At 40.4% G+C, this 12,374-nt stretch overlaps 1 protein-coding gene across 4 annotated transcripts in view; it reads left to right on the top strand.

Moving 5' to 3' along the window:
• LOC124070706 (spectrin beta chain, non-erythrocytic 1) overlaps positions 1-12,374 on the top strand; it is a 48,374-nt gene that overhangs the window by 5,877 nt on the left and 30,123 nt on the right. For 2 of the 4 annotated variants that reach the window (XM_046410859.1, XM_046410856.1), the window contains exon 2: positions 5,736-5,902. In XM_046410859.1, the coding sequence (XP_046266815.1) occupies positions 5,746-5,902 (157 nt within the window). In that variant the 5' untranslated portion in view covers positions 5,736-5,745. Of the gene's footprint in view, positions 1-5,714; positions 5,903-10,477; positions 11,165-12,374 lie in introns of those variants that run through there. The other 2 variants (XM_046410857.1, XM_046410858.1) reach the window with 2 other exon arrangements.

Genomic DNA, 12,374 nt, shown 5'->3' with positions numbered 1-12,374 from the left:
GATAAAAGTTGTTGCATTAAAAATACTTAGTAGACGAATGCTTTGAATGGACGAAGCTTGTTATTCCTACTTACTGTTTACTCATGTGTCTCAAAGAAAAGCAAGTACAGCTTGTCTCACATACTAACCTGTGATGTGTCAGTGCTGCACTGCTTCAGAGTTAAAAACAAAAGAGTTTAAGTGTGACTTTGACATTATTTAAGATGACCTGGGCTGGAGCTGGGTTTACTCCTAAAATTTCATTCACATAATACAGTGCTGAGTTGACCAGGTATTGTATGGCAGACATTGTTTTCAAAACAGAAGCTCTAATGTCCAAAAATTAATATAGTAGTACCTTCATATGATGTATTGTCAAGTCCCGCTTTTCTCATTTCTTGCCTGAACAGAAAGATGTAAATGTTGTGCATGAATTATGAATTATTTCATTACTGTTGAAACCGTTACCGTTTCCTATTAACAATAACATCATGCATTCAGGCTAACTCATACACAAAATCTGTTATTAGCACAAAATTAGCACTCCAAAAAATAAGAGAATAAATCATCACTTTTCAAATCAAACATTTGTTATGTACCATTGTGTTGTATATAGGGCCAGAGCGTAAAACCTAACTAAATTGTCACTGTCCATGTGTGGAGGGCATGGAAGTCGCTTCAGTGTTTGATGAATGTGATGCTACAGGTCAACAAAGGACCTCTGCTGTCCTATTCAGCAGGGCATTCAGGCCAGGATCAGCAGCTTGTGGAGGGGCCTCTGATGCATATATGCCTCTGGCTGTCTCGTGTCTGCAAACAGGAAAGGCTAGAACGGTTGGCCTCAACTCTCTGCTGACTCCTCCATTGTGTGGGGCCAGTTTGTCGGGGCAGGCTTTGTGCGATTCATTTTGGGACCTGCCTCGCCGCCCTCCAGGCACATCTGAGTATCACAGGCAGGCTCATTTGGACAACACAGTAGTACCTCCTCAGATGGAGCGCATTCAAGTTGTGAAAATATATGAAGTTCTTAACTGCTTTAGAGTCATTAAGATATGTTTTTAGTAAGATATTTAAAACTTAATCCTTTTTATTTTGAATACCAGTGTCATACTGTGGATTTTGGTAGGAATTGTATGGCAAGGCTGATGGCTCCTTTGTTTGGCATTACAGGGAGCAGCTGAATATGGGTGCGTGTGCGCATGTGTGTCTCTATCCTGTTCCCCTGGTGCACAGTGGAAGTGTGGCTGGCTAATGTGCACAGGCCTAATTCCCTGTGGGTGACTGATTGTAGCTCTATTTTTCTTTTCCCCTCTCCCTGATTAATGGGTGCATTGACAAACAGACCAGCTGGGCAAAGGGAAGCAGCTCTGAGAGGGGAGGAGGGTTGACAGAGGGAGACAGAAAGAGGTGGTGGCACTGCCTGTCATGCTGCTGGCTCTGCCCTGCTTTCTTAACCAGTGTCAGTCTGCTGTGAGCCATAGCCTGATGCATGTCTGCCCAGTCAGAAGCTGGGGTTTTGCCTTGAGGCAGTCCTCGTTGCCCCACTTTCATGCTTCTCTTTTTCAAAAGCACTCTTCTCCTGAACAGGCACGCTTGAACTACATATCCCGCTTTTCACTGTCATATTTGAAAAGGTTAGCCATCTAGGTCATGTCTTGTTACCCAGCTTGAGGATATTTCACAACAGTACTGAAGACATATTATTGTTGAATATGACTTAATTTTTCATTTTGTTTACACAGCCATGCTATGTTGCCAAATAATTGCAACAATTGCAAATAAGCTAATTGTAACCACAGATCTTATTTCTTTTGTATTATTTTTTTGTTTGTCTTTATTGCACTGGTGTGTGTTCAGAGAGTAATTTTTCAAAGGCATATTATCAATATATGATGGCTACGTGACAGATACTAAATCTGTCATTACATTAATGTGTCTTTTGTGTGTTTTGTGAATTAGACTTTGAGAGGATTTTCTTTCATAGAATCTCTTTTTCACCCCATTTTGTGGCACATCTGTGCGACTGGCTGCCTCCTCCTGTGTCTGTCTGATATGAGCAGTGTTATTGGAAGTTGCATTACAGTGGCTTTGGGGCTAACATCTGATGTCTATAGAGGGTTTGTGTATGGAGACAATTGGACTCAAAAGACTTCTTTATGCCTTTTATCTTTGGAGAATGAAGGTACAGTTTAGGGCTTCTTTTCTGTCTCTGATTTGGTTTACTCTCTGGACATGGGGGAGGCAGTTTTACTTCACTCAGGCTAGCATGATTGTAGGCGTTGAACCGACCCATTTTGTGTGTTGAATACTGATACACTATATGATTACATGCTGAGTGGGTGGATTTGTGTGTGTGGCTTTTAGAAGCTCTCTCTGTGTGTTGGTGTATTAGAGGGTTGTTGTTGTTGGTGGTGGGGGTGTAATAGGTCGGCTCTTCTTGTATATGTGGTTTCGTGCCACACTGTTGTGTGTGCGGAAGGATGAGTACAGTAGGTTGAACCATAGTAGGTCAAGGGATTGTGTGTCTGATCCACTGAGGAGAGATTAGTGCAGACACTGAGCCGAGCCTCTTCCTACCCACAACAACGTAAGGATTGCCCTCTATTTGCCACAGCCAGACACTTGTGACCTCACTGGTCCCTCCCTCTTGCAGCCCCCACCCTCCCACAGACAGATTATCATGGACTTCATTGCTGCCAGGCCGGTCCTGGATGGTGTCCTCCTTCTGGCTCTTGCTTCCATGCCGTGACGTTTTGGTTATTTAAGCTGTGTATAAATCTAAATGCTTGGCTGTTTATCAGCAGCGCCACACTACAATAAGCTGCAGGTGTAGGCATGCCCTGTTGTTTTTATTTATTTATTAGCTTAATTTTGCGTATTTTGACATGATGTCGTGGTTGTGAACTGAAAAGAGTGAGAGTTGTCAAAACTGATGTTTGTGAACTGACTGTGTGATTATTGTACTATAGAGTATGTCCCACAAATAAATGAGGGACAGAGTATTAAACATGCGTATGAACACACTGAAAATACTGACTACCCGTACACACAAACACTCATTGGGTACAGGGCATTAGCCAAGTCTTGGGGTGCCAGTGAGAGGGAGGTGACAGATCAGGGGGCAGTGTGGAGGCGTTGTTCTGCCTTCTTCTCTAATCCATGCATTTAGTTTCTATTCCCAGCCACTTCTTAATCTGCCACTAATAGGATTCACCAAGCTTTTGTTTTATTTTTTATTTTGCTAGAATATGTGTGACTTGTTTGACTAAACAGTTGCAAGGTGATGATGGACAATGGATGATGGTCTGAAGGCATCACTGACATTTGACATCCAAGTCTGTAAAAGTGAAATAGGATAAGTGGTAAGGTTTATGTTTGGTATTAATGTACAAATAGCTGTTGTGCTGCATAGCAGACTAGCTATGCGTGGCTTCAACAAAATCTCTCTCCCGATTATAAAATCACACTTAAAAAGCTATTATTGCAATATAGTGACTATGGACCTTTTGTTGCATCTCATCTCCATCTTTCTCCTTGTTTCTTCTCAACATCCAATAAATGCGAAACGGTCCCCGCCCAAATAAATCTTTAAAAAAAACAGCACAATAAAGCCTAATAATGTGGTTCAGTGACACATTAAGTTCCCCCCATGCTATACAGCTGCAGATAATTACTGTCACTGAACTCTCTTCTCACAGTTTTTAGACAGAATAGCTAACAGTGCTGCAGTAGGATGTTTGAGATATCCAAGTTGAACATTTTATGTTGAAGATAGGCTTTAAACCATTGCCAAATCATTACTCCTCTCTGATGCTACTCAAATGATGCTATTGCCTGTCTATTATTATGTTTATTTGTACTTAATGATGCAGGAAATATATGTGGACCCAACCTGGAAGTGTACAGTTTTCATAGCCATCTGTTCTGGCAGTTGTCTGTAATCGATTTCTAGGTTTGATAGAAGTTGTACTGACATTAGCCTGACATGTCTTGTATGCCAAGTGTCTTTTTCGATCACACCTCAAGGAAAAGAACAGTGAATGAAAGCATTGCCTCATTAAGGTGTGATGTGTTGCTTAGCTGGCCTACTTAATCTCCTCTGGCGTAACACCTCGTTTGTTCCCTGGAATCCCTTCCTTCCATCCTCTCACTGTAATATAGCATAATCTAAACTAAATTTACTATGCCAGACATGATGGAGAGAGTTTAAATAACCAAAATGTGAAGACTGCAGTTTTAGTGCATCAAATGAATGAGTTGAATCAAAGGACAGATCTAGAAATGCCTCTTCCTCACACTCCCTTCCATCATCTCCATGTAAGTCAGCCACAGCTACTAGACAAAACAAAAGATAAACTAACAGGTATTAGCAAACTGTCTACTCAACCTTCTCTATTAATCTGTTCAATGCTCTTAAACAAACGACCCCAGTTAGTAAATGGGTCTCTGGTGAGGGGGGCTTAATCTTTATGTAGATCCCCCATTAGATATTAGTCCATAATACTAAGGATAGGATCTGTCTGATCATATTCAGTTAGTTAGAGTCTTTTTAAAAAAGTCAATACTGTTACTGATAGAAAACATCTAAGGTGTGATGTATAGCAGATTATTCAGTTACTATGTTTTTATGCTTCTGGCTCAAATGTGTCTGTAAGATACAGACTGAGCCAGTTGAACACAGAGGTTGGGACTGACCTACTTGTTCATGAAGTGTTGATTTTTGTTATACGCAGATAACTTATTTAGTCAGTGAGTGTAACAATGGGGAATGTTTTAATCCGTGTTGTTTTTACTGCTAGTAGCGCTGTATAGAGCAATGTATTAATGAACTGCTCCCCACTCTGTTTTTGTGCACCAAGATGCCCATTCATGCGAGTGAAATAGCGGTTGCATCTAGGAAGGTGCATTTTTATTTCTAGTACAGAAAATGCACCAAAGCACAGCTGGTTGATGCATTGAAATAAAATATGTTGTATGTTTATGTTATAACATAAGATTGTCTAGGGATTATGGTTATTGTTGTTGTTGTTGTGAAATAGTTTACATTTTCTTTGACTGGTGACTACATAGCACTTAACGGACAGGCATTTCCAAGTGGATTTCACTGTTCATGCTGAGTAAAAGGACCAACGAATTCCATTTCCTGTTAAGTTATCGTAGCCTCATTACTAACAACTTCTGTTGCTTTGCTTAGTGTGTGTGTGTATGTGTGTGTGCATGCTTTTGTTTGTACTGCTGAATGTGAGCATTGGTTTTGCTTGTTGTGTTTCTCAAACTGTCATGTTGTGTGTTTGTAGATTTATAAATTAGCACACGTGCAAGTCAAGATCTAATTGATGTAGATCGAGGTTGTTTCTGTCATCAGCACTTAGGTTAAAATAAGATTACTGCAGTTGCCCTGGGTTATAGGAATGAATTCATGACAGTTGTTTAACTTATCGTAAAGTTTTTATCTCATTACACACTGTGGCAGTTGGACTGTCCAAGCTGCTATTTGAATATGACTGTCATTGAAGCAGATAAAACTGGAGTGCAGCTGTGAGGAGAGTGTGAGTGATGTATGTTACAGTGCATCATCTGGAGGCTGACACAGTAGAATATTCCAAAATATTCGCTTGCAAAGATTTCAAGGGTCAGTCTAGTGAAGCTTCTGGTATCGCACAGTCTCCTCCTTTCTCTGCATGCACTGACTTTAGATGCTTTTGTGTCTTTGTGTCTTTGTGTCTGAACCGTAGATTGAATGTGTTTTCCTCCAGCCTAGACACCATGAGCACCATCTCGCCGACGGACTTTGACAGCTTGGAGATCCAGCAGCAATATAATGACATCAATAACCGCTGGGACCTGGCAGCAGAGACAGACTGGGATAATGAGAACAGTTCAGCACGCCTCTTCGAGCGATCACGCATCAAGGCTCTTGCAGGTACGCTGCACTACATACTCCACCAATGTACATGCTTACAAGCTGCACCTGTGTGTAGTGTAGGTGTGCGATAATGATTGACAAACATTTGGTTCTGTTTGAAACGTTATTCTTTTGTCATAGTTTGAAACACTGTACAACAAGCTTACACTCCTACTCACATTTTACTATAATACTGAATTTTGCAAAAGTATAATATTTGAAACTTGAGATATTTGAGTTTTGCCTTAGCTGTCGTGATGCCTCAGATGCCTCAGAAACATGCACAGTGAGTTGCCAGGAATATTTAGTACACCAAGAACTACATTTGTGAATATTATAACTTTATTTATTTATTTATAAATAATTTGTTTAATATTTAGTTTTCGATGGTGGTGTTAGAGAGGTGTTGATTCAGCTCTGTGGTAATCCAAGAAGGTCACCTTTAGTTGTTTCATTGTGCTGGACTGGATTATTTTACAGGTGTTTGTAATATTGCGGCTTTTCAATATTCAGCATTTAGTCTCAGTCATCTCACTCATTTAGTCAACCACAAATGTATGTTATCAGGGTTCATCAGGTGGTGGTAGCAGTCCACAAGTCTTACAGTATATGCCGATATTCCCTAAATAATTCATTAGAAAATCACTTTTTAAGTATTGAGGGTATTTTAGTGTTTGGTGAGAAATGGTATGTGTTCCACAAAATTATAGTGAGCTGTAGAATGAAAGAATAACCTCAAAATAAGCTATCAAACTTTAGGTACATTTAGTGGCACAATTGCAGGGTCCAGGGTCCAATAAATCCTGCTGAGCCGAACAGTATGATGATGTTGTGATAACTCAAGTTAATCAGAAAACTTAAAAAGTACGCTGTCAATTGGAAGCCAATGAAACAGTCAGCAAATTTAAGCAATTAGTTTGGACTCCATCAAACAAATTAATATTACGGTTGGAGCATACTCATTAAAATGTGTTTTCTGTTGTATACAAACAGCATAGGACATATTACATTTAAGATGATGATAGAGGACCTTTTCTAGAGAGCTTGTTGGAAATGTTTTTTCATTAAATTTTTAAATTATTTTATATTGTATTCCGAACCACAGAGGAAATATTAAAAGTGCTGAAACATGCACAAGGTGGTGTTAAGTTTATCAGTGAGTCAATGTAATCAGTTAAAAATAGAATTAGTAGGCCCATATGTGAAGTCTTTTCAGAGGAAAACTTAAATATGCTGCAAAATAGTTTGAGAAACATATGCAATGTAGAGACAAAGTCAGTTAATTTGCACAAATCAAATTACTGTAGAGTGAGGAACAAACTTTGTTCTTTTCTGTCCCAAAAGGCATGATTCTCTCTTTATAGGGCAAGACAAAAATACTTCTTAAAGGAGGCCAAAGCCAGACAGCTGTATAGTGAATTCACCAAAGAGCAACAAGCGGTGATAGAATGCGGTGGTGAGAGTAGATTTTAGGGCTAGTTGTGGGGAAAATGCTTCAAACATCTAAAATTTTCAGTATAATTATTTTTAAAAACAACCTTTACGCAAATGTAAAAAATGTAGCCACGTTTCACTGTTTTTCTGGATGACAGTGTGCATTTTTTGCTGGAGCCTTTTACATGAGAACCCATGCTGTGTGCCTAAGCAGTGGTCTTGGAACGAATGAGGAAATGATCTTACTGATACAATGCAAAAGTAGAACTGAACGTAGCTTTATTACCTACCTTACTCGCCTGCCCTTGACAGTCTTGACATCCTTCCAAAAGGCGAATGCATATCTGCCTGGCCAGCCTAACCTGTTGGAGACTCCACTTAAAGTGAGCAAGGTGAAAGCTATGATAGCTCTATTAGTTGTTTTAGTACATTCAGTGTGTGCGTGTGTTTGTGAGTACATGAATGTTAATTTAACTACCCTGTACATTCCTGGTTTCACATACTACAGATAAAATCTCCATTGTTAATAGTGAAAACAAGTTGCAGTGTCATGAAGAACCCAGCAGAGGGGAGCAACAGGCAGGCAGGCACCAAAACACACACACACACGCATGCACACACGCACGCAAGTGACAAAAACCATATGCTCTGATGATCTTTGAGTGCTGCTGTAGTCAAAGTGTATCTGAAAGATAGGCCCTCATTTTACTTACAAATGTGACATAACTCATTTCCTCAAGCCAGCAGAAACACTTTTGGTGTTGCCTGTATCCTGCTGTGTTCTGTATTTAAAGATATTCTGTATCTTGCTGTCATATAATTACGGTGGTGTGTGTGTGCGTATGTTCTCTCATGTGAATACCAGTGATACCATCTCTGTTTGACAAGCTTGGGCTTGCTGTGCACATTCTTTGACATGCTGTAGCAGCCATATCCCCCCCAGGCTCAGCTCCTTCCCAGGCTTTAGAACCTTTCCCCAAATGTCAAGACCTTTAGCACCATGTAAGCTTCTGTTCACTTATGCTTCTCATCTGTCTCTTATTGAAACTTTATTGAAACTGTAATATGATCACTGTGTTTCCTGGTTCACGCCTCTTACACCTTTCCCATTTGTTGGAATCACTTCACTCCAGGTGTGGCAGCAGTGGCTTCCACTTATTTAGCTGTGTTAAGATAATTGTGATTTGCATAAACCACCACGTGGTGTATGTGTGTGTAGAAAGACAAGCCGTGCAAATTTGCATGTTTTTAAGCAACGCCCTGCCTCACACTCAAACAGTTAGATGCATTTACTTGAGAAAGCTTCCACAGTTAAGCATTTGTGCTTTGAAAAGTATCCATATACTTTGCACTTTCTAGCATTTGACCACATTTGGAGAAACTGGGACTTGAGTTACAGTTACTCTCGTGAGAAATCATCCACACTTGCTCCAGGGGGATTCCCCTTAAGATCACACATTTACTGTGAGCATTTGTACTGTGGTCTAGCTCTCTGCCCTCACCTGGGTCTTTAGAAGGGGGTTTACATGCTCAGTAATAGATTTTTCCTTTTGCACTCAGGCAGTGTTCACTCCCCCAGCATCTTTTCCTCTTTCTCATCTCATATCATTAAGTCTTGGTTGCCCAATGCAAGAGTTTTTCCCACCAGCTCATTGTCAGTTTCAGAACTGTTAATCTTAGATATTTATTTGTGTATACATATGATTGATGGGTAGTGTAGGGAGGAAATTGCCTTAACATAATATGTTAAGATGTATATGCCAGACACACCAAGCTACTTTCACATCTGCCTCTCATATTAATGTGGATTGTGATGTTTCTTATATGCCCAATGGGGTCTTAAATGACCATTGCTGAGGTTTATTAGTTCTGTGCTCTTCATTTTTCTCTACATGTGTCCATAGCACAGCCTCTGTTCCTCAGACGGAAGTGTGTTCTCTTTGGATCTCATTAGTCCAGTCCCCCCCTCCATAAACACCCAGTTGCAGAAGGCCTGGGGCAGTTGGTCCTCTAATGAGACCCATCCAGATGCTCTCCGCTCATCAGGACAAAAACGGATCAAAAATCATAAAGCTTTTAACCACTGCCCCCTGACCAGACCAAAAAGCCGCGCACTTGTAAGAAAGGCTGTGACCCGAGTCCTCACTGTGTTTACAGTCTTGTGTAATATTTGCACACACAGGCATTTAGCACATCTGGAACTGTGCCATGTTCTTAACCAGCAGCTGCAAGAAAACGTAAACCTTCCATTCACCAAGTTATTCAACTTTCAAAATATATTCAGATGTTCTCTGAATGCATAGTTTCCATAACCTTAGTGTTGATTACACAGAATTAAATAGATACTGCTTTATTATTGGATCATCATTGGATGTCATTGCATTGTGGAGCACAACCATGAACGACGTGCACTTAAACTTATTTGAAAATGTCAAGTATGTGCTAAAAAGTATGTGCTAATTATTGTTTCTATAGTATTTGTTTGGTGATGGAGGAAAATAATTATTTGGCAACTTTCAAATCCCAGCAGGTCATTTTCCTTCAGTGTTTGCAAACAATCACTTAATTTGTCAGTGAGAAAAAATCTACCCAATTAAACAATTAAAAGGCCAAAAAACACTTGTTTCCCAAATAAGGGGTGCCAGATATCACTACTGTGTTTGTCCTTAATCTGGTAATACCTAAAATGTGTTAATACAGTATATTTCTATAATTTAGACTGGCATCAACCCCCACCACTCCCTGACAAACAGGCATACAAGTTCACAATTTCAAATCTTGTTCAGGCAGGAAAGAGCTTGTTGTGTTTCTGAAACTGAATCTACAGCTTCCTTCCTGTCTTAACGCCTTATTACACGGCACACCCCATGAACAAAAAAAAGGGACATTGAACGTTTTCTTAGAGTTTGATAGAAATAAGAAGGAACCACACAGCAAGGCAACAAGATAAGCGGATGCAGACTTTTGTAATATACCTTCTTGGCAGGCCACACCCCAGTGCTTCATGGAATTAAGGTGGAGTTGAATAATCCGCCTCAAGCTACACTGAGCAGGGAACTCTAATGGTTTAGTCCACCTCTACTCCTCCCTCTTCTCATCCTTCCTCCATATTCTTCTTTGTGCTCCTCCCTCAAACACACCTTATGCAAATGACAATTTTCAGACAGCAGGCTTTGTTTACACAGCTATCCGACCGCAGCCGGTTAGCCTGCTCTGCACTGCTGTGCCCCTGCAAATGCGTGTTCAGAGTTTGGAGGGAAGGGAAGCCAGCGCTCCTTTTTGCTAGAACCACAAGGGAGAGCAACAAAAATTTTCATTTTGGTCAGAGGATACAACTGTGGTTAAATTCTTCACAGGAGGAGGTGAAACAAGAGAACATTTTGTTCTTCAGTTTAGTTTGAAATTATTCTTTAAACAAAAAAAAAAAAACCCCAAAAACCCTCCACCCGTGGACTCACTGCTTTGTTTTCATTGGACAAGGTGAGACACACAGTACATGAAGAAAAGAAGAGGCTACAACATTTTTGAAGCTTGGACTGTGCCTTACGGGTGTACAACATTGGGGGAATCTAGAAGAGGAGGAGAATAAAACAAGACATTCTGGATATACAAACTTCTGGATAATCCGCCCAAGGATTTAATACATTTGTAGTGGGAAAGGTTGCTGTGCTATGCAGGAGAACTCCTATTCATTCTGTATCTGAGAGGAATAGTTAGAAGAGAGATTGAGAAAAATGGCCATGGAGTGGGACCACAGGGATAGAGAGCCCTGCTTGTCCCCAGCAGCATTTGTTAACCAGGTGCAGTACTCGAACATCCTGGAAGGACGGTTTAAACAGCTGCAAGGTAAGAGTCATTCATGTTGATTTGGTTGGAACGGGACATCCATTCAGTTTGGGAATATGTAATATGCATTTATTCAGTGTTTTGTTAGGTAAAAATACATTGGCTTAGGTTAGCTAAGCCAGCATCACAGGTTAGAGCCTGAAGTGCCTTGGTGTGTGGCTCATGAAAACACTTGTTTAGGAATACAAGTTATTGATGATACTGTCCAAGATTTTATAGAAACAATATGTATAAGTTCAGTTGGACTATTAGGTTATTGCTCAAGTGGTATGGTCCTGTAACAGGTGCTTTGAGTTGTAAATGGCTCAACATTTTTCTGGCACAAGTGATTACCTTTGAGAGGCTGAGCAGACTCCTCTCCTTCAATTCTGAACTATGTGGAGTGAATCGAGGGGAGCCATAGTGGAAACACTGTAGGCTTCAGCTCAACTCTAAAGCAGGCAGGCAGTCTGGCACCTGATCACTGGGCCACCTGTCTTTTCTTATCTTATTACAATGCACGTCTCTGTCTCAGACTAAAGCCTGTGAGGTCTGCAAGGTCCTGAATACAGAAATCACAGAGTCCTTTGGTTGGGACATAGGACTTAGGAAATAACGTGGCTATCAGTTTCTTAATTAACATCTGTAAATGTTTGTGTTAAATGGCAGTAGAAATTGTTAAATAGAAACCCTTTTTGGTTTGACCTATATATTTTTTTTTACTATGTGTAAGTTTTTGTATGATAACCACATGCAGCTGTCAGAGTACTTTTTGTCATGTGGCCTGTTTCTGTAAGCTTCTGGGTGGATCTGTGATCATCAGTCAGTGGTGTGAACGAAGATCAGTGTTTTGCTAGCTTCCGGTCCCTCCCTGGTTGCTGTCTCTAATGAAGAGCTGACTGAGAGTTTACTTGAGGGGCACTCTATACTCTTAGCATGTTTGATGTTTTTGTAGTGGATTGACAGTATTTCCCATCCCATATATCTTCATTGCCACTGAGGAAGAAATTGGCCTGCTGAAAGGGAACGTACGTGTATATATATGTATGTGTGTGATGTCATGCATAAATAGAAAGAAAAGGTCTTCACTTTCACACTGACTGCACCAATACTCTTGACTAGAGATAAGGCATACAGAAGAATGCACAAGATTTACAGCATTTTTATATTCAACTGTGCAGCCTCACGCACTGAGCAGCTAAGGGCACATACCTAAAGGTCTTTTTCAACT

The sequence above is a fragment of the Scatophagus argus genome, chromosome 14 (genome assembly GCF_020382885.2).
Source record: "Scatophagus argus isolate fScaArg1 chromosome 14, fScaArg1.pri, whole genome shotgun sequence".
In the NCBI taxonomy this organism is placed as follows: domain Eukaryota; kingdom Metazoa; phylum Chordata; class Actinopteri; family Scatophagidae; genus Scatophagus; species Scatophagus argus.
This window is presented reverse-complemented; position numbering and strand designations above follow the sequence as displayed.